At 43.1% G+C, this 19,690-nt stretch overlaps 3 protein-coding genes across 3 annotated transcripts in view; 1 reads left to right on the top strand and 2 right to left on the bottom strand.

Moving 5' to 3' along the window:
• Positions 1-987: 987 nt before the first annotated feature.
• dedd (death effector domain containing) lies at positions 988-5,864 on the bottom strand. Its single transcript, XM_076045890.1, has 5 exons — positions 5,542-5,864; positions 4,067-4,685; positions 3,320-3,421; positions 3,115-3,249; positions 988-2,271 (listed from the first exon to the last, which is right to left on the bottom strand). Exons 2-5 carry the CDS (start codon positions 4,608-4,610, stop codon positions 1,883-1,885), a joined length of 1,170 nt encoding a protein of 389 aa, XP_075902005.1. The 5' UTR covers positions 4,611-4,685; positions 5,542-5,864; the 3' UTR covers positions 988-1,882.
• Positions 5,865-6,986: 1,122 nt separating this feature from the next.
• Positions 6,987-9,764, bottom strand: LOC142901452 (phospholipase A and acyltransferase 2-like). Its single transcript, XM_076045969.1, has 4 exons — positions 9,619-9,764; positions 8,776-8,896; positions 7,687-7,985; positions 6,987-7,132 (listed from the first exon to the last, which is right to left on the bottom strand). The coding sequence occupies exons 1-4, from the start codon at positions 9,634-9,636 to the stop codon at positions 7,034-7,036; spliced, it is 537 nt and encodes a 178-aa protein (XP_075902084.1). The 5' UTR covers positions 9,637-9,764; the 3' UTR covers positions 6,987-7,033.
• A 3,883-nt stretch (positions 9,765-13,647) lies between these two features.
• LOC142901373 (troponin C, slow skeletal and cardiac muscles-like) overlaps positions 13,648-19,690 on the top strand; it is a 6,757-nt gene continuing 714 nt past the window's right edge. Inside the window, exons 1-6 of the mRNA XM_076045868.1 lie at positions 13,648-13,781; positions 14,742-14,772; positions 15,576-15,722; positions 16,133-16,247; positions 16,381-16,517; positions 18,627-19,690. The exon at positions 18,627-19,690 is cut by the window's right edge and continues 714 nt beyond it. Coding sequence (XP_075901983.1) covers positions 13,758-13,781; positions 14,742-14,772; positions 15,576-15,722; positions 16,133-16,247; positions 16,381-16,517; positions 18,627-18,658 — 486 coding nt within the window. The 5' untranslated portion in view covers positions 13,648-13,757 and the 3' untranslated portion in view covers positions 18,659-19,690. The remainder of the gene's footprint in view (positions 13,782-14,741; positions 14,773-15,575; positions 15,723-16,132; positions 16,248-16,380; positions 16,518-18,626) is intronic.

The following is a 19,690-nucleotide window of genomic DNA, read 5'->3' as shown; positions in this document are numbered from 1 at the left end:
TGGGGTCACTGACTCAACCGGCTTCATGATAGGATCTACTGGAATGCTCTAAGAACATTACTAGTGCACAACAATCAGCCAGGGTGTGCTGAACACATTATGGGATGGATGGCTTGAAGAGTGGTTGCCTTGGACATCCGATTCAATTGCAAAGCTGTCGTTGTCCATTCTGTCTGAGGTGGGAAACCTCCTAGGAAACAGGCCAGACAATAAAGAGGGACTTCAGATCCTGCGAGCTGCAGCCTCGTCTTCAATTTGTCATTTTAAACCCACAAACTTCAATGCATACGTGTGTGTGTGTGTGTGTGCTACCGTTCAAAGGTTTGCTGTCATTGACTCATTTCTGAAGTGAACTTTTTATTTCTAACCAACCAGCTTCATCAAACAGTCTGGTGGAGCAACGCTCAAAGACCATGACTTAAGTACAGTATCAGTCCGGGTGTATGGAACACATTATGGGATGGCTCTGAGAGTTGTTGCCTTGAATGTTCAGTTGTGATTTTGCAATCATTTTGTTAATAATAATAATAATAATGATAATAATAATAATAATAATAATAATAATAATAATAATAATAATAATAATAATAATAATAATAAGAAGAAGAAGAAGAAGAAGAAGAAGAAGAAGAAGAAGAAGAAGAAGAAGAAGAAGAAGGATAATAATGATAATAAGCTGAACTTGGGAGGAAGATTGGGGGAGGAAGAGGAAGAGAGAGAGAGACAGAGACAAAGAGAGAGAGAGAGAGAGAGAGAGAGACCCAACAGCACCACTGATCAGGCCTCCTGTTCAACCTGCCTACATTCTCACTGCTACTGAGTACCAGAAGGACCACGGGCGTGCAGTGCATCTGACTGCAGTCCAGTTGATTGGACCACAGGCGTGCAGTGCATCACCATCAATGTTTTTATGAATTCTCTAGAAATAAATCCCTTGAATTCCAAAACATCTTCAGAAAAGATGAACACGTCAGGCTATAATCAAGCTATTGTTAAACGACCTTTATTTCAAATGTAAAGGACTTCTATGTGTGTTGAGTTAATATGCTGGAGTGGGTGAGTAAAGCTTTACAGCCACAGAAAAGCTACAACACTGGTTTTACGACTCTTTATCTGGTTTGGATGAGACACTTCAACTAAGTCACAGTTGCTGCAGTGATTTAACAGTTGCACTGGAGGATCAAATTAGGCAAAAAACAATAATACCTGATTCCATTAAGCTACTTTCAACAATAAATAATTTGATAGAAAATAAACCGTGACAAAGTGATTCAGAATTTGAGGGGAAAAGCCTTTTGCATTTGTTTCAGACGAGTGAACTGCGTGACGTCTTGGTAAAGAAAGATGGCCAGCTGAAGGTTTAGTTGTTTCCCTCCCCACCACTTCCAGTGCGTTTGCTGGAACATCCTGGACACTCAACTGGGCCGGGCACCAGTGGACCAAGAGGTCCCACTCGGACTGGGAGTAACTCCAAGTCTCCGTCTCGGGTGATTACATTTTCTGTACTGAAAATAACTATGCTTATAAACACTTTAATGTATTTTCCAAAGCTAGAAGAAAGAAAAAGAAAACACTGTAATGTGCAAGTGAATCAACTTCCTCCGCCACCGAGAAACTTCACAGTTCAACGCTGGAGACTGTACGCATTGCCTTGCTCCATTCCACCATGCATGCAATGCTATGCTATGCTATGCTATGGGATGCTAAGTAGATATCGTTTGGCCTTAGCACTTGAGGAACTGATGCAGAGGCAAGAAGTCCGTGGGTTCCTTTCAGGCACACATCTCCAGGGGAAAACAACATGGCACATCTGACACCCTTCCTTCAACGAGGCTTAGCAGCGTGTCATCCGCATACTGACAAATAGTAGCAGAGAGCCCCCCTAAGATCCCTGGTGGCTCCCTCCACTCGTCACCAAGTTACGTAGGAGTTTGCGGCGGCCGGCGTGGTAGTCCTCTTCGTCCACGTTGACCAACAGTTTGATGGCTTCGTGGCCGACCGCCTGTTTCAAGGAATCTGTGATGAAAACCCCCTTCAGGGCCTCCAGCAGCGATCCGTTGATGTAGTCTCTCCAGAAGGCGTCCAGGTAGGTGAGCTCCGAGAACTTAATGTCACAAATGATGGAGCCCAAGTCTCGGGACTTCAGGATGGTGTTGGCCTGGTTGAAGCGCTCGAACTGGCGCTCTACCGCCTCCTGCTTGTTGGAGAAGACGTTACCCTGCAGAGCCGACTCGTGTTGGCAGTATTCAGCGCGGACCCGGAGGCGAATGTCTGCAAGGGACGAGGATGAGAGGTGAGTCAGCAAACTAAGGTCCGGGGGCCGTATGCGCCCCGTTAGGCTTTTTAATCCGGCCCACTGAATTTGAAGAAATTATATTAATATTCAGTCAATCATCAAACAGCTGTATTTCCTCCATGTTTGCAGTGTTTTCAGAGTCTTTTCAATGCAAAGTTAAAACACCCTGGTGGTTCTAGATGGTTCTGGGTGGTTGTAGGAGCTAAACACCCTGGTGGTTCTATGTGGTTCTAGATGGTTCTGGGGGTTCTAAGAGCTAAACACCCTGGTGGTTCTAGATGGTTCTAGATTGTTCTGGGGGTTCTAAGAGCTAAACACCCTGGTGGTTCTAGGTGGTTTTAGATGGTTCTGGGTGGTTGTAGGAGCTAAACACCCTGGTGGTTCTGGATGGTTCTGGGTGGTTCTGGGGGTTCTAAGATCTAAACACCCTGGTGGTTCTATGTGGTTCTAGATTGTTCTGGGGGTTCTAGGAGCTAAACACCCTGGTGGGGCTTCAAAGACACTGATTTGGTTGCAACTTTGCTTTGCTTCATTTTCCACTGACAGCAACATGTTTCCTCCTATGAGGAGGCTCACCACAACACTCCATCCATCTGCTGCTGCTCCAGCCCCTTTACAACACATTGTTCCCCACCCGTCAAAAAGTTTGCCCCTCGGCTGAGACACAACTAAAAGACTTTACAGACCGAAACATTAATGACATCCAAAATCATAGGAAACAAACCAATGCAATTGTAATTCCTGCACGGTTGCAGTTTTTGCTAAAGCATCTTAACGTCACTTAGAAACCATTGCTACAACATCTTGGCGTTATTTACCACACGTCTGCTTCTCTCTGGTGTCAGCTGATGAATTCAATCTTCTTCTTTTCCGACCGGACAGAGGGGGGGGTTTCCTTCGTGGAGGACCAACGTGTGGTCCCGATGGAGAACAGCAAATGACTGGCAGGGGTCCTGAAAACATGGACAAATGATGATAAAGATGCAATAGAATAATGACGATGCGCTCATTCTGAGCTCTCACCTGTTCTCTTCTGGGGGACAGCATCTTTGCCATGCACTCCTTTAGGTGAAATGTAACGGACCGACGTCTCTTCCAAGTACTTATCAACAGGGTCAGGGCACACTGCACAAGACAGGGACAATGAAATGTTTCCCACGAGGACTCTGATGAGTAGTTAGTCAATCTGGTCCTTGCCAACAAGCATTCTAGCGGGTTCGCCAGAGCACACGTCCGTTACTTTGGACTTAAATAAATCCAACAACTGTGTGTGAATTCAATGCAAAAACAACAACAGGAAGACGATACTTGATTTCTATCGAAGTGCATTGGAAATATGGCAAACAATAAAGCCCACAATCAACAACACGCCTATATGTTTTGATCAAATTCTGTAATGATATCATTTACTACTGAGGAAAAACTCGTTTCAATACTTTTTATACACAAGACTTTCAATCTGTGACTTCCCTCTAAAAAAAAAAGATTGCAATGGTGACAACAGGTGAACAATCAATCAGCATTAGCTCAGTTATTAGCCACACATAGGCAAGTCAACCAAGCTCCCCAAAACAAACCGTAGCATCGTTGGCAGGACAAGAATTTGACCAGAGGACTGCTTTTAATTTACCATCGCTCAACAACGACGTACTGAGTGCAACTGGATGACGAGCATCACTGAGAGAGAACAATGTAAAAGGTATAAATGAGGATACTTTTTTTTGGGGGGGCTGTATATATTTTATCAGTATTTATCGGCGCAATACTCACCAGCCTGCCGTTTCCTGAGTGTGACATAAGCCAGGAGGTCGTGGCGAGTGATAATCCTCAACAGTTGAAGAATGTGCCGGAAGTTGGTCTCATCGCAGCGACCCTGGCGTTCGAGAGCCAGCAGAAAATCCCTCCCGCTCCTGATTCCACCGCGCTCGTACTCGTCAATGACGTCCACAAACAGAAAGGACAGCACTCTCACGTCCCGGTGTGTGAGCTGGGCTCCGACTATATCAAACATTTGGTGCAGCGAGTAGAGACCGTGAGAGTTGTCGACGGCTTCCTCGGGCCACGGCTCCACGCACTGATCTCCCTTGACCACGCTGGAGGTTCTGCTGGTGCTCCTCCCAGTGGTCATGGCCATCCTGGAGCAGCCCGGTCTGTCTGGCCCAGCGTGGTGCTCCACAGAAGCCATGGTTAAACTGCTCTGACTGGAGTCCAGTTGGTTGGTGTGAACTTGAGGCCTGGCTTGCTGAAGCGAGAAGTTGTGGGCAGCATGGGGCTGAACAGCAGCATCGAGCACCTGCGGCTGCTGCGAGGTCATCTCAGTGTCCCGTCGTGATGAGGGGAACTCCAATCAATGCAACTTCTGCTGCTGCTATCTGCCTCAAATGACGATCTATGAGCGGAGAGAGAGCATTTTAATGCATTTAAAAATGAAAGTTTACCACATTCGCCCCAAAATGAAATGAAAGACTCGCTGGTAAATTCCAAACAAACGTTGACTTGCATTACTTTAGCAGAGTCGATTGGGTTTGTGTTAGTATAGATCCCAATATCAAACTGGTCAATGAAGGACATTGTTATTTTGTGTCATGTTTTCTCTGTTAACCAAATTCACCAAAATAAAAGCCTAACATTTCCCTAAAACGGTTTAAATAAAGCCAGACCATCTGCAAAGTGCACAAACAGATCCTAGGCTTAATCAAACCACAGACCCACCTTCATAGACATCCTAAGGTGAACTGGGCTTCATGTTGAAGAGACGAGAGCTTCCACATCACTCACTAACGTCTCGAGGTGGATGATAAGCAAGACAACCCCACACATTGATAACATTTCAGCCAAAAGCTGGCGATCTCGCCGCTCTTGAAAGAAACCCGTCTGTGCTAGACAACAGGACGCGTTTAATGTAATTTGAAATGGGACATGACGCCTGAGTCACACTACTACACACTCTTCACCGTACCGTCATCGACAAACACGAAAGCAAATCCTGAGACGGAGTCACACGCCAGGGTTTTAGTGGCAGCACTGAAGCCGTTTAGCTGACGAAACCAACTTCTCAATAAGAAACTAATCACGAATGCGATCGTGAATGGACGTTTTCCATCAACTATGACTTGATTTGATGTGACGGCTAACAGCTAACACCCGGTCTGGCTTTGCTCTCGGTGTTACAAAACCTCATGTTTAGCAGACGGTGACAACAATGACGAAGCTGTCTCGCATGTATATCGTAGACTTTGCTTTACCTGGTGCCTCGGTGGTTTTACTGGCGAAGCGACGGTGTCCGAGTGTAGCGTCGCTAAGGCTAGCCGCTAGCCTCTCACATGTCAATGCCATAGAAGAGCTTCACGGGACACTTAGCGCCATGCAGTCTTTAAACACATCATATGACGGGCTAGGCCAAGCAAGGTGCGCGGCAGCGTTTCCGGCGTGTCGACACTGCGGCTCTGTTTGTTTTAATGTAGAAAACAAGAGTTTGTTTTGCTGGTGTTGGTCCTCAACAGTCCACCTCCCTGGTGGCGGAAACAACAGTACAACTACTGCCTTCCTCGGCCAAAATGAAAGAACTTCCAGTTCAGGTGACACTTTACTTCCGGTCTTCTTCTTCGTCGTCGTCTTCGTCGTCGTCGTCGTCTTCTTCGTCTTCTGCTTCTTCTGCTTCTTCTTCTTCGACATTAAATGTTGTATTTATTATTTATTTATTTTTCGTTTTTTAGTTATTAATTTACGTTAGTATCTGTGCATGTATAAATATGTGTATATTTTCTTTTCATCTGCGTGCTGCAATGTGTTTATAAACCTTTATTTTCTTGTAGAAAAAATAATCTCCACATATTTCTTTTTATTCTATCCCAGTGAAATGAAATTATGTTATATATCTGACATTGCTTGTGCATGCATTTTGTGCATGCATTTTTCTATACACTTTCATACAGCAGCATACTTTCCAAAAGACCGTACAATATATTATCAACGACATCTCTGTGAATGTTTGTTTACTATTTTTGATTTATTTTTTTATTTAACCTTTATTTACCCAGGTAAGTAATTAGGAACAGATTTTTATTTACAAGTACAGCCTGAACAAAGAGCAAAGGCCATTGTTGCACCCCTCAAGAGCACCTGCTTGCATCTGTGTTGTTCTCCAATGATGCTGGCTACTAATCGTCACAAACTAAACCAAACTTAAGCGATCTGTTTGCGTCATGACAGCTAGCTTGACAAGGAGATTACGGTTCTTTCCATCCCTTTTCAACATGAGCTTTATTTACAAAGTGACTACAGGCAGAAAAAAATATTTTTACTGTCATTTGTTTGTATTTGTTATTTGTTCTTTTTTTCTGATGATGATGTTGCCATGGTTGAATTGCCTCGATTCTATTTTATTGTTTTTAACATGTTCAATAAATTACTAACTAACAGAACTGGATTTTTCGTGTATCATTCTCACAAGACATCCAGTTATTTATGCAGCGTTTTTTGAAGATTCCTGCCCAGTCAAGGTAAACTATGGCTTGAATTACTGAGGATCAAAGGGTCTGGATGATTCTTCATCAGTGACGGCTTTGGTTTCGATGTTCTTAGTGAACCACTGCCACATTCCAGGGAACAGTTTACAATATTTATCGCACCATCAAGTAAGAATCATCTTTAGGAAAAAAAAAAAAAAAGAGAGAGGGAGGGGCAATGGGATGGCAATGGTTTATATCATAACCAGAATGTCCAGAGACAAGAATTTCAGTTGAAAAGGTCGTCACTTATTTGTCTGGTCACGACAGTGTCGTTGAAGACTTTGGTTGCATCTTCGTTCTCAACATTCTTGAATTTTGACGGAATCTGCGGGAAAATAACAACAATAATGCAGCAGTTTGGCTGTTGTAAAGTATCAATCTATGCATCATATATCATCTTTGTTTTCTCTAATCTCTTTTTCATGTGAAGAAAAACATTACTAGCAATTGCAGCTGTGTTTTCAGGATCCACCACAAGGGGCAGAAACCAGTGTCTCCCTTGTGCCAGTCACAAGTCCAGGTAAAAATTGAAAAGGTTCAATGCAGTTTTGTATGATTTGCGGTGACAGTCAGTCATTTAGTATAAATACATTATGGGACGATCAAATTGTTAATATCTGCAGTTTAGACATCCAGCCATGGGATCGATGTGACGTCTAAAAAAGATTCCTCCAAAATGTTGCAATGTGGAAATCTATCATAACAAGATGATGATTCTTTTACCTGCCATAGTGACTGTCAAAAGTGCAAACAACATGGTTGTGACCCAAACACTATAGACAATACCTATCATATCACATAGTCAATATTAAAAAAAAATAAATAAATAAAAAAATAGGAAGACATATTAATTCATTTGTGTGACATTTACATGCATACCTGGTTGCACACAGCTGCTCCGTAGCGTACAAAAGTGGCAAAGTGCTCGCAGTTGAGCGTGAAGAGATTGTACGTGAAGGTGTGGTCCACCAGGGCGTCACACCGCCGCCTCATCGCCTCCGGAGAGGACGGGGGGAAGGCGTGGCGGGTGTTGCTGATCATGACGTGAGCTCCTTTTGGGACGTTGACCTCTGTGAGAGGAACTCTGCGGATCTTGGTGTCCCAGAGGAGAAGGTCCCCACACACAGGTAATAATCGTTCCAGGTAATTGCGAACGTTGCTCATTAGTTGGCTCTCATCTAAACAACAGAAGAGTTACTTTGAGTGGGAGCTATATTAAAAGTGATTCAAGAAATGAAGGGAAACGATTCTTCCAGTATTATGCTGCCGACGGCTAACGGTGCTGTACGCGGTCGTCGGTCCACAGCAGAAAATTTTCTCCAACTCCAGGATGCTCACAACATCGTTTTTATGTAAACCTCCCTTCTGCCATCGTAACTGCAATGAGCAAGTTTGTTGCGGTGTATGCAGTGCAAAACTACACCATCTCCAGGTGAAATCATATTGCACATGGTCATTTTTAGCTTAGAAATCATAGCACCCACAATAAAGCTATAACTAAAAGTACAGGCGGTTTAATGCTTTAAGCTGCGGTGCATTTGTATTCGTCTTGGAGGTTTTAACCAAACGACAAAGAAACGTCAGCAAAACTTAACAGAGTTCCCAGAAAGTTCCCAGAACATTGACACAAACCTCAATACAAAGTTTGACTTTATTTGTTATACATACAGGTACTACCCAGAAAACTAGAATATGCTGAAAAGGTTGCTGTATTTCTGCAATTCAACTTAAAAGGTGAATGTGACATATTATATAAAGGAATAATATGCAAATCAATGCCAGTTTTTATTTCTTTGGATTTTGTTGATCAGGTCTTGCAGCTTAAAAAAAAAAACAACAAATGTTATAATAATTTTCTGAGTTTGTGGGTTTGTGGTTTTAATCAGCTGAAAATCTTAATCAGCAAAGTTACAACAAGGAACTGTTTACTCTTTATAGTAAGTGTGAGTTCATGAAATGCCTTCATACCTGCCACAGCAAAATGGATCACGTATCCATCTTGATCGTACACGGCCCAGTGAGAGTAACCAATGGGATAAGAAAATTCAATCAAGTCTCCCAATTTGGCCGTGGAAACGATCTGCTCGACCTGGAGAAACACACAGAGAGAGTTCAGTCTGCAGGTTTTACTCTGGTTCAGTCCAGAGGAGGGAAGGGAAGGTTGCCTGGGCCCAGAGCTCCAGCAGCCACTTCCACTCCCAGTCTGCAGGTGTTACTCTGGTTCAGTCCAGAGGAGGGAAGGGAAGGCTGCCTGGGCCCAGAGCTCCAGCAGCCACTTCCACTCCCAGTCTGCAGGTTTTACTCTGGTTCAGTCCAGAGGAGGGAAGGGAAGGCTGCCTGGGCCCAGAGCTCCAGCAGCCACTTCCACTCCCAGTCTGCAGGTGTTACTCTGGTTCAGTCCAGAGGAGGGAAGGGAAGGCTGCCTGGGCCCAGAGCTCCAGCAGCCACTTCCACTCCCAGTCTGGGAGCAGGTTTCACAACATTGTTCTCGGCTCAGTGCAGCCTCGCTACAGGCGCAGGCACAGTTTATTCATTCAATGTGGCAAAAGAAGACGAGTTTGCTGTTCAGCTCTTCGAGCTCGGCCTCGGTCGGTTCGCTCACATTGTTAAAGTGAAGGAGGATTTAAATGTACATGTACAGTAGGTCAGTGTTACTGGAGGCCTGTCCTGTCCATCAAGTAATGCAGTTTTCACCAATTGCACTCCTTAGAAAACAGCTACACGCATCACGCTCAGGCTGGTCACTGTTATTTTGTGTGGTCATTAAAAGCCGCTAAGCCACTGATACTGAACTGCAGGTGGGATTCTTACCTGCGTCTCATAATCCATGTCTGATGTCTTGCGAAAAGCCTAGCTGTTGTCGAGCTGTTTGTCCTCACAAGGTCTGGCTGTTATGAAAGAATGTGGTTTGGACAGTTTGGTGCTGAAGTGCTACTCATGCTGGGGAAAAACAAGACAGCTGATTGGCTGATTGAACAAGTGTACAAATTGAACAAGAATAACACAGGTAGGAATTATATTATCTCTCTCTCTCTCTCTCTCTCTCTCTCTCTCTCTGTCTCTCACTCCCTCTCTCTCTCTGTCTCTCCCTCTCCCTCTCTGTCTGTCTGTCTCTCTCTCTGTCTGTCTGTCTGTCTGTCTGTCTGTCTCTCTCTCCCTCTCTCTGTCTTTCTCTCTCTCTCTGTCTGTCCTCTCTCTCTCTCTCTCTCTCCCTCTCTCTGTCTGTCTCTCTCTCCCCCTCTCTCTGTCTGTCTGTCTCTCTCTCTCTCTCCCTCTCTCTGTCTGTCTGTCTGTCTGTCTGTCTCTCTCTGTCTCTCTCTCTCCCCCCCCCCCTCTCTCTGTCCTCTGTCTCTCTCTCTCTCTCCCTCTCTCTGTCTGTCTGTCTCTCTTCCTCTCTCTGTCTGTCTGTCTGTCTGTCTGTCTCTCTCCCTCTCTCTGTCTGTCTGCCTGTCTGTCTGTCTGTCTGTCTCTCTCTCTCTCTCTCTCCCCCCCCCCTCTCTCTGTCTGTCTCTCTCTCTCTCTAGTAGTATTTCAGTAGCATCAGTGGCCAACACTTTATTATGAGTCCTAGCACGAGGTAAAAACAGCGTGTGACAATTATGCTTCCCATCAGTTTCTACTATTTGCCTTCATATCTGTATTATGATAGCAGTACATCACTTTAACGTTAGCCTCCTTTCTAACTCACCTCATTGCTACTTCCTGCTTCCTCATGTTTGTCCCCTTTGCTTCCCTCGTGAAACAGTGCCTACGTGTACAACTGGCCGTCAAGAAGAAGAAGAAGAAGAAGAAGAAGAAGAAGAAGAAGAAGAAGAAGAAGAAGAAGATTTTGATTTTTGATTTTTGAAAAATAACATTTATTTGCCGCTCTCATTTCCATTCAATCAATCAAAACACATAAATAAATAAATAAATAAATAAATAATTTTCTTGTTGTTTTTTTACACAAGCACGTTGCTAAAAAATAGTTCCCCCTCTGTCACTGCACACAATGCACTGTTAAAAGTCCACATGTCACAAAAAAAACCCAAGTCCCCTGCCCTCCTGTAAAACATAAAATCAATGCGCAGCCTGGACTGGATGAGTTTTTTGCAGATGACAGAGGGGTCGACCTCTGCCCCATCAACTATCTTTCTCTTACGGCTCAACCACACCCCCAACTTAGCCTGGCTTAAAACAAAGTTTAAAACCTGGCCTTTCCTCTTGTTCTGGCGACTGTAGTTAAAACCAAAGATAAAAGAGTGTTTGTTAAAAACCTCCTGGCATTGGATAAAAACTCTATCTAAAAAACCAAACACGGACGAAAGAAGAAGAGGAACAAGAAGAAGAACTTTATTGATCCCACGGTGGGGAACTTTGCATAATTACAGCAGCAAAAAGAAAAAGCCACAGTGCAAAGAGATCAAGAATGATATTAACTCAGGATATCACTCTTGCTATAATGCTCAGTATTAAGCCTGCATATCAGCCATGGAGAACACAGGCTGCATACAGTGACTCTGTAAATGAAATGTAGTCTTCGTTCAATCAAGCCGTCATCCACTTCAACTAAAACAACTAATCTACTTTCAGTGCATATGGAGTAGACGTCCAACTACCCAACCAGATTAAACTCCTGTATACCTGAAGAGTGGAGAATACTGTAAGGCAGTGCCTGGTAGAAAAACTGAACTAAACCACTATCAAAAATAGACGATACACTCTGTATTCCCTGGTGGACAGTACCTGACTACATTTGGCACAGTGCAGTATTGTACTTCAACTACCTGTTGTTGTAAATGCGCTCAACAACAGAGATGTTTGTGCCGTGCTGTGCTGTACTGACGCAGCTATTATTACATTCACCAAATACTACATGAAGCTCACTACATGTGATTGCTACTGTTGCTGCAGAGTGACAGGTGCAGTACATCTCACATATTGTTAGCCCTATGACATTTAGAGACATTTAGAGATTTACAGCTGCCTTTGTTTGGCTTTCACCACCAGTGTGGCACTGATGTTATTTTCAGTCAAGGGCACACATTAAAAATAGCCCAGCGTGTGTGTGTGTGTGTGTATGTGTGTGTAATAATATAATAATAGCTTTTTACTCAAGGTGTAATTTTATGTCATAAGAGGATTTTATTTCTGTAGTTTAAAAAGCTGGCCTCAGTTTTCCCCCTCGCTGAGAATCAAAGTGACCGCGTTTGTGTTTTTGAAATTGCTCTCAGTGACCCAGCAACTATTCTGTGTAATGTTACACCACTTGCTGGCAAGGTGTAGTAGCAGATCTGTTGTGCGCGGGTCGCGGCGTTGTTCACAATCAGTAGCATGTGGAGAAATACGGCCCTGGAAGCAGTTTGCACTCACTGCCAGTCACTGCCTGCTCACACAGGGACACCATGTGCTACTGTAGGTTGCCTTGATTCACCACAACACCTTCACACCTGTTTCTGAAGCTGTATGTCACTCCTTTCATCCTTCCTCTGCATGGGAAAAGCATATCACAAGTATGTGTTGGTTTTTATTCATTTTTCGGGAAAATCAAATTTGCAAATTGTAAAAAAAAAAAAAAAGTGTCTTGAAGGAACATCGTGGGTCTTCAAAGACACAGATTTTGTTGCAATGCTTTTGTTCATTTTCAATGGACATTGTCGTGTTCTACATATCCCATGATAGATCTTTAGCTCACCAAAACACTCCATCCATCCATCTGCTGCTGCTCCGGCTCTTCCTCCGTCACATTTCAGAACCCATCGTGGGCCGCTGGTCAAAACGTCTGCCCCGCCCCCCTTGGGATGGACGCTAATCGTCTCCCAATCCAACGCCGCTCCGGCTACACAATACAACAACTCCACAACGCTATGGGGGACAAGTCGTGGCCTGCACATTGGCCGCGCTATGAAAGAATAATATATAATTAGCCTGGTGAGCACGAACGGTTGGGACCTCGCCCATCTGGCCCAGAACCCCTGTCTGTCTGCTGTCCTGCTGTCTGTCCACCACTGACTCAGGCTTTAAAGTCCAGTAGCTTCCTCTTCAGTGAGAAAAACATCAATGAAATGTTCATTTTTAAAGTTTAGTTGCGTATTTTCCTGTTTAGTGAAGCCGGGGGTATTGGGTGGATGGGTTGTACATTTTGAAGAGACAGTTGTCTGAAGCTGGGCCCTCGGTCTTGCTTTTGATTGATCTCTCTGTGTTTCTTCAGGCTCACAGAGTCCGTTGTAGTCTTCCACGGTGAATAGAGATCTATACATACATGTATATAGTGTGACACAGTAAATATATACATATATGGCATTGACTAACTTGACTAGGCTGACTGAGGATGATTGAACAGCAGACGTGGTTCCAGTGATCCAGGTTGGAGACTGTGACTGGAAGCTCCCTCAGGTGGTCTGGAGACACACGCAGCAGGCACGTCGACGTTGTAGTCAGACCGACCGCGTTGAATGCAACTAATTTTTCATTTTCTCTCTCTCCTTCTCCTAACTTTCATCCACACCCATATCATAACCCACAGCACCCCCACATGGTCGCATAACATACAATAATACCAATAGTAATTAGGCAAGAGAGTGCTACGCCCAGACCATAAACATAAGTAAACTTACACACATAAACTTACTTAAATTACACACACACACACACACACACACACACACACACGTATAATATACATATATATGCATATATAGATTTAAATTGAGCTGAGATGGAAAAAAAAACATCAAGGAATATTCAAATATGCAGCATGATGGTGTCATGATCATTTCAGTGCTATCAAACTATTGTTAGCTGACCTCTGTCTGTCTGTCTGTCTGTCTGTCTGCCTGTCCGTCCTCCCTCCAGGGTCTGAGGGTTTTGTGGGACGGCTCCTGCTCCTCTATAAAGGCTCGGGGAGCCGCTGACGATTCTATTTGTCTGTGAGCAGCTGTGAGAGCAGCGGCAGGGCCGGACCAGCAGCCATGGATGATGTGTATAAAGCAGCAGTGAGTACACCTACCGAGCAGCACCACGCCGGCTTTATTACTTCTTTGAACCGTGTCACTCCTCATGTGGCGTATTTCTCCAGCACAGTTGAGTCTCTAGGGCTGTCTGTGTGTAGTTGCAAGTCAGCCACACCATGTTTTAGATGAGACAGAATGGGAGCTGCTTTTAATACGGCATTCCTCTGAAAACACAGATTTTTAGGGATCATTCAATATCTAAAATAATGGATTTGTAAATGAAATTTTGCAACAACAACAAAAAAAAGTTTCATGTAATTGCTGTTGTTTCAGTTAAGGTCATTGAGGTCATATCCTTGTGTTATTGTTTTCCATGGGGTTATGAGATATGTTTAGGTTTATTTGGGGGTGTTTGCGCTATTCTACAGTTATAATGCATCGCCTGATAACCCAACTGTGCTTTTTGACTCTGTAATTTTGCAAAGTTCTGTATGAAATCGATCATTGATCATTTTCACCTCTACTCTACTCCACTCGACGAGCGTTTCTATCAGTAATTACAACTTGCAAAAGGATTACACAGAATAAAGCAAAATGAATCAAGAAAAACCCCCTGAAAGGGCCAAGAGGCGGTGCTTCTTGTCATCCCTGACTACATGCACTGTGTGTGACGCTTCCTTTAACCTCTCAAACAATCAAATGCATTTCAGAAAGTTAGATTTACAGTAAAGAAACAGGCTTCTTGGATTCACGAGTGTCTGACAAAAGAACAAAAGCGCAACCATGAGACAGCTGAGGATGTTGCCACCCTGGCGCGCACACACACACACACACACACACACACACACATTCACACAGCCACAGGAATAGTAAGTGAGGAAGGCAGTGTGACATTGCAATCATTTCACATTGTATTAGTGTCGTCGCTGACCTTAGATTTAACCCTGACTGCACCGATACTGCAGAAATAAACTGTTTGCTCTCTTGTCTTTTCACTGACAGGTTGAAAACCTGACAGAGGAGCAAAAAAATGGTGAGCCAGCTTGAACTCTTGAGACATCTGTTCATATATAGGTTGCATATATTGTGTATATGGGTTTGCTCTCAAGTGACAACAACTCGAAAAACCAAAAAAAACTAAATGTGTCCGTTGTTTAAAGGACATTTTTACCCTTGCAGCTTCTCTTTATTTAATCGGGTGAGGAGATTTTCACCAGTTGCCCTTGACACATATCTTCACTCTGCGAAGCGTACAAAGTAATAACCAACAATTTCTTGTCTGCATTGTGAAACAGTGCCACGGTCAACAGTGAGGTGTCTCCACTGAGACTTGTGGACGTGAGCAGCTGACTGAGTTGCTGCTAGAGAGGTTTTAGACCAGGGTGGGCAAGCTTTTGACTTGTAGGCGACAATGGGTTCTAAGATTTCTCAGATGGATGGAGTGTTTTGGTGAGCCACTTCATAGGAGGAAACAATCTATCCTGGCATGTGTAGAGTAGAAAACATGTTGCTGTAATGCCAATTTAAAATGAACAACAGTGTCTTTGAAGCCCTGCAGTGTTTATCCAGTGATTGAAAGGACTCTGAAAACAGTGGGAAATGGAGGGAATTCAGCTGTTTTATGACTGACTGACTGTGAACAGAATTCCTTCAAGTTCGGTACACGTCGGTATGAACGGGCCAAAAAAGTCTGGTTTCAAAAACAACAACCTTGTTGTTCCTCCCGCTCACCATTTTCTCCACCTTTAGTTTCTACTGTTAGTGCGAGACAGAGGCTGGTACAAACCTGTCTGTTCTGTCTGCTGGACAGAGTAACAACCTCTGCGTCTCTTGCAGAGTTCAAGGCTGCGTTTGACATCTTCATTCAAGATGCAGAAGATGGCTGCATCAGCACTAAAGAACTGGGGAAGGTGATGAGGATGCTGGGTCAGAATCCCACTCCTGAAGAGCTGCAGGAGATGATTGATGAGGTGGATGAGGACGGTAGGTCTCTCTGTCACAACACCGTCGCTCCTCGCTCCCTCCAGAAAACACTGTTGTCACTTTGCCACGGAGGAATGAGACATTATGAATGACGAGCACATCAGATCTATCATCATTTATAAGCCTTGTCATCGTTTGTCATACAGGATTATTAAAATGGACAAAATTTTGTAATTCATTCTAAATGCACTGCAGTGCTTTATGAATGCGTTGCAATGCGTTATACAACAGACCGTCATAGAAAGTGTTAGCGCACTTCATACGTTTTTAGAAAAAGCAAAATCATATATTTACAAAACGGTTAAAAATATGTCAACAATAACTAACATAAAAAGGAAATACATCTACACGAATGAGTGAATGTATAATCAATGCATATCTATGTCTAAGATGTTGGTTGGCATTCACAGGGAGTGGTACGGTAGATTTTGATGAGTTCTTGGTCATGATGGTCCGCTGCATGAAAGAGGAGAGCAAAGGAAAATCAGAGGAGGAACTCGCGGAACTCTTTCGGATGTTTGACAAGTAGGCTTCTTTTTTTCTCTAAGAAACTGCATGTAGCTAAATTCAAAATAGACTAAATGGCAAATAAGGCCAGATGGAAAGCTAATGACAACCTCACCAGAGGAGATTATTGAAATATTCGATATGTTTGAAGGAACGGAGACGGCTACATTGACCTGGACGAGCTGAAGGGCATGCTGGAGTCAACCGGAGAGTGCATCACTGAAGACGATATCGAGGAGCTGATGAAGGACGGAGATAAAAACAACGATGGAAAAATTGATTATGATGGTATGTTCAAAAAAATATAATAGCAGCATAACCAACTGATCCCAATGCGGCATTTACATTGAACAACTAGTCGGCTATATAGGATAATGTGTGACTAGTGAGACACTGTGTGTCACTGTATGCTTATTGCAGTAAAGTCACGTAAATGTAAATAGTAAAACCACTGCACTTCTTCTCATGCTTTACTGGCCTGCAGTAAAAGCACTAAGGTCGCTTTTTGTATTGTCCAGTGTTTACGTTTTTTTTAGGTTATTTTGTTTTTTGCTTTGTAAGAACAGTGTTTGGGCGATGCATGGAGAGGTGTGCAGCAGTCATGATTCACAGAGCCCTCGGAACACAAAGAGGGAGTGGCTGGGATCGGGTACCCTACCAGTGCCAACAGCAAGTGCCAGAATTTATTTACGGGTGCACAATTGCCACATAGCATGCAGACGGGAGCAGCGCCCTGAGCAAAACAAAGGAATATTTGAAGCTGGCTGGAAACTGAGGCTGTGAGACAGCTGAGGAGATGGCTGAGAGTGGCTGGGCAGGTGAAGAGGCAATCAAAGCCTGGAGCAGAAAAAAGAAAGCTCAGGGAACCCCAAAAAGAAAATCATTAACTTTGTTGGGTGGGTGACTGAGGCCATCTGTGGAGCTGCGTTGGACGGTGGATGAGTTGATCAGCTGGAAGGAACTGCAGGTGTGAGAAGATGGAAGGAGGAACCTTAGGTAGGCCAGCCCAGATTTAGGTCATGAAGCAACAACTAAATGTGGTGCTTTGGAAAATTGTTACCATGACCCTTTAATTGTGGAAGTCATGTCCTCCTGACTACCAGTACTTTAAATATATAAATGTTGAGGACATTTAGGGCTTTAAACGATAGCAAAAATGATTTCAGTATTCTAATTACCAAACAAAGGGAATGGAAAACAAATTGTGATTGCGCAAAATTGTTTTCCTGGTTGCAAGGAGGCGACAACAAAGTTCAGAGCAAAGTGAGACAGGGGCTGCCTAGGAATAGCTCAGTCCAGGAGTCTCAGGCCAGTGGAAGAATGACGTGAGCCTTTGCTGCCGGCATGTGGTACATGCAGCTATTGGTATGGTATCATATTCCACAGATGGCCGGCAGAAGTGTCTCTGGAGCAACCTGATGGTTCAGTTAGCCACAGGACGGCGGACAAAATTTGTGCCCATAATAGAGCCTGAGATCAAACATACGAGGGAACAAACAGAGGTCAAACTGGGCCGCGAGCTCGGTCTGTTTCTTCATGGCAGTCTGTTCCATGCTGCAGGAAAATGAAGCAGAGACAACGGTGCAGTTGGCTTCTTATCAGGGGTATTGGTGGTGTGAGCATCTGGCTTTGTGTTCACTCAGCCATGGTTGTGGAAAATTTTGAATGGCTCAAAAAGTCCAGTAGGCTTGCCGGGTCTTTTTACTGATTGAATGTCAGGAGGGCCAAAGATAACAGTGCCCTAACCCGACAGTCGAAAGAGCTGAAAGGATGAACTCGGCCTGACTGAGGTCACGCTGGCTCGGTATGCGAGCTGAGGTGAAGAGGCATTTAAGCTTTAGGAGAGCCGCTTCTGTTCGTAGTTTATATGGAAGGAATTTCTAGGACACAAACGTCTGACTGGAGCAGTTTGCAACTGAGTGTGAATTGGCTGCAATGAGGATCAGCACCTCCAAATCTAATGCCATGGACCAGGAGGGAAGTTCTACTCCAGGCGGTGGAGTTCAAGTATTTCAGGGTCTTATTCAGGAGTGAGGGTTGACTCGCAAAAAAAAACAGATACTGGCAACACATCAACCCGTTGGTATGTGGACGACCTGCTCGACCAACTGAGTCACAGCAGCTTTGTCTACAGTGCTTTGAAGGACTAATGTCTTAATTATTAACTTCATTCTTCTGCACAGCACTTTCAAGGAAAGCAGTCCATAAATAAATCAATTTTTAGTGTTAGTGTTGGACATTCGATTTGTGTAGACAGACCACTTGCAAATGAATTACTAATTAACTACTACCTAAGATGACTCATGTTAAATAAGTGGGGGAACTAAAATGTCACTTCTTTCTCTTAAGTGTGAAAACCGTCTCTAAGTCACTGACTGTGTGTATTGTGCTTGACAGAATTCCTGGAGTTCATGAAAGGCGTTGAATAGAGCGACTGAGCTGAAGACCTCCGACTGCAGCACCTTCACTCATCATGGACATCATGCAACATCAGCAGTGGTCATTGTGAAAGATGTTTCTGTACGACAATCTCTACAATCTGTACAATACAATTAACCAATTGATTTAGGATCAGGATTATTATTATTATTATTATTATTATTATTATTATTATTATTATTATTATTATTATTATTATACATGCTACAATACCCTGCCAGAAGACCCAGACTCCTTATGAATCCTTACATTCTATTGATGGACAAAGCTGTCGCACAAACAATCAGTGTACTTTTTGCAAGTTCAGTAAAAAAAAAAAAAAACTTTCTTACAATCTGCCAGTAAATAATTCTTTGCATCCCCCCCCTCAAAAAAAATAAGATGTCATAGTTTCTTCTACTATGTTTCTTTTTCTTTTCTTTTTTTTTTAACATTTCTCAAATATTTCAGTCAATATAAAGGTAGACGTACAATGTACCAACAAAAAATATAAATACATAAATTAATAATAAATAAAATAAAATATGCATCATCATCATCACCATCATCATCAGTGTGACGTGTATGTGTATAAATGAGTGGTTTCGAGTTCAAATAAACCAACAAACTTTTATTTTACATCCATTGTACACTTACACAAATATTTTTTATAATAACAATAGTAAACTTTTGGCAATAAATCTTAAATATTTTCCCCCCAAAGCTATGGAATCTCATGAGTGCCAACACAAAAAAGAAATCTGAAAGAATAAAGGAATACATTTGTAAATAATGACTTTATTTAATGAAAAATAAACATAGGAAATTTGCATATTCAGGAACACATCTTCAAATTGATGCAGTGACCCACGACCACATTCTCACTAGTTAAAGACTTTAAAAAAGAGTCATTGACAGATGATAACAGATGATTTTTTTTTTTTTTTTTTTTTTTCCTGAGCGTTGCTGAACTGTTGAGCATACGATCATTGCAATGCGGAAACAAATCTCAGGTGGTGATAAATTATATATATAATATTTTC

The sequence above is a fragment of the Nelusetta ayraudi genome, unplaced genomic scaffold (genome assembly GCF_046127955.1).
Source record: "Nelusetta ayraudi isolate G7.1 ecotype Tasmania unplaced genomic scaffold, CSIRO-AGI_Nayr_v1 ptg000088l, whole genome shotgun sequence".
Taxonomy (NCBI): domain Eukaryota; kingdom Metazoa; phylum Chordata; class Actinopteri; order Tetraodontiformes; family Monacanthidae; genus Nelusetta; species Nelusetta ayraudi.
Note: the sequence above shows the minus strand (reverse complement) of the source record. Positions and strands in the feature narration are given on the sequence as shown.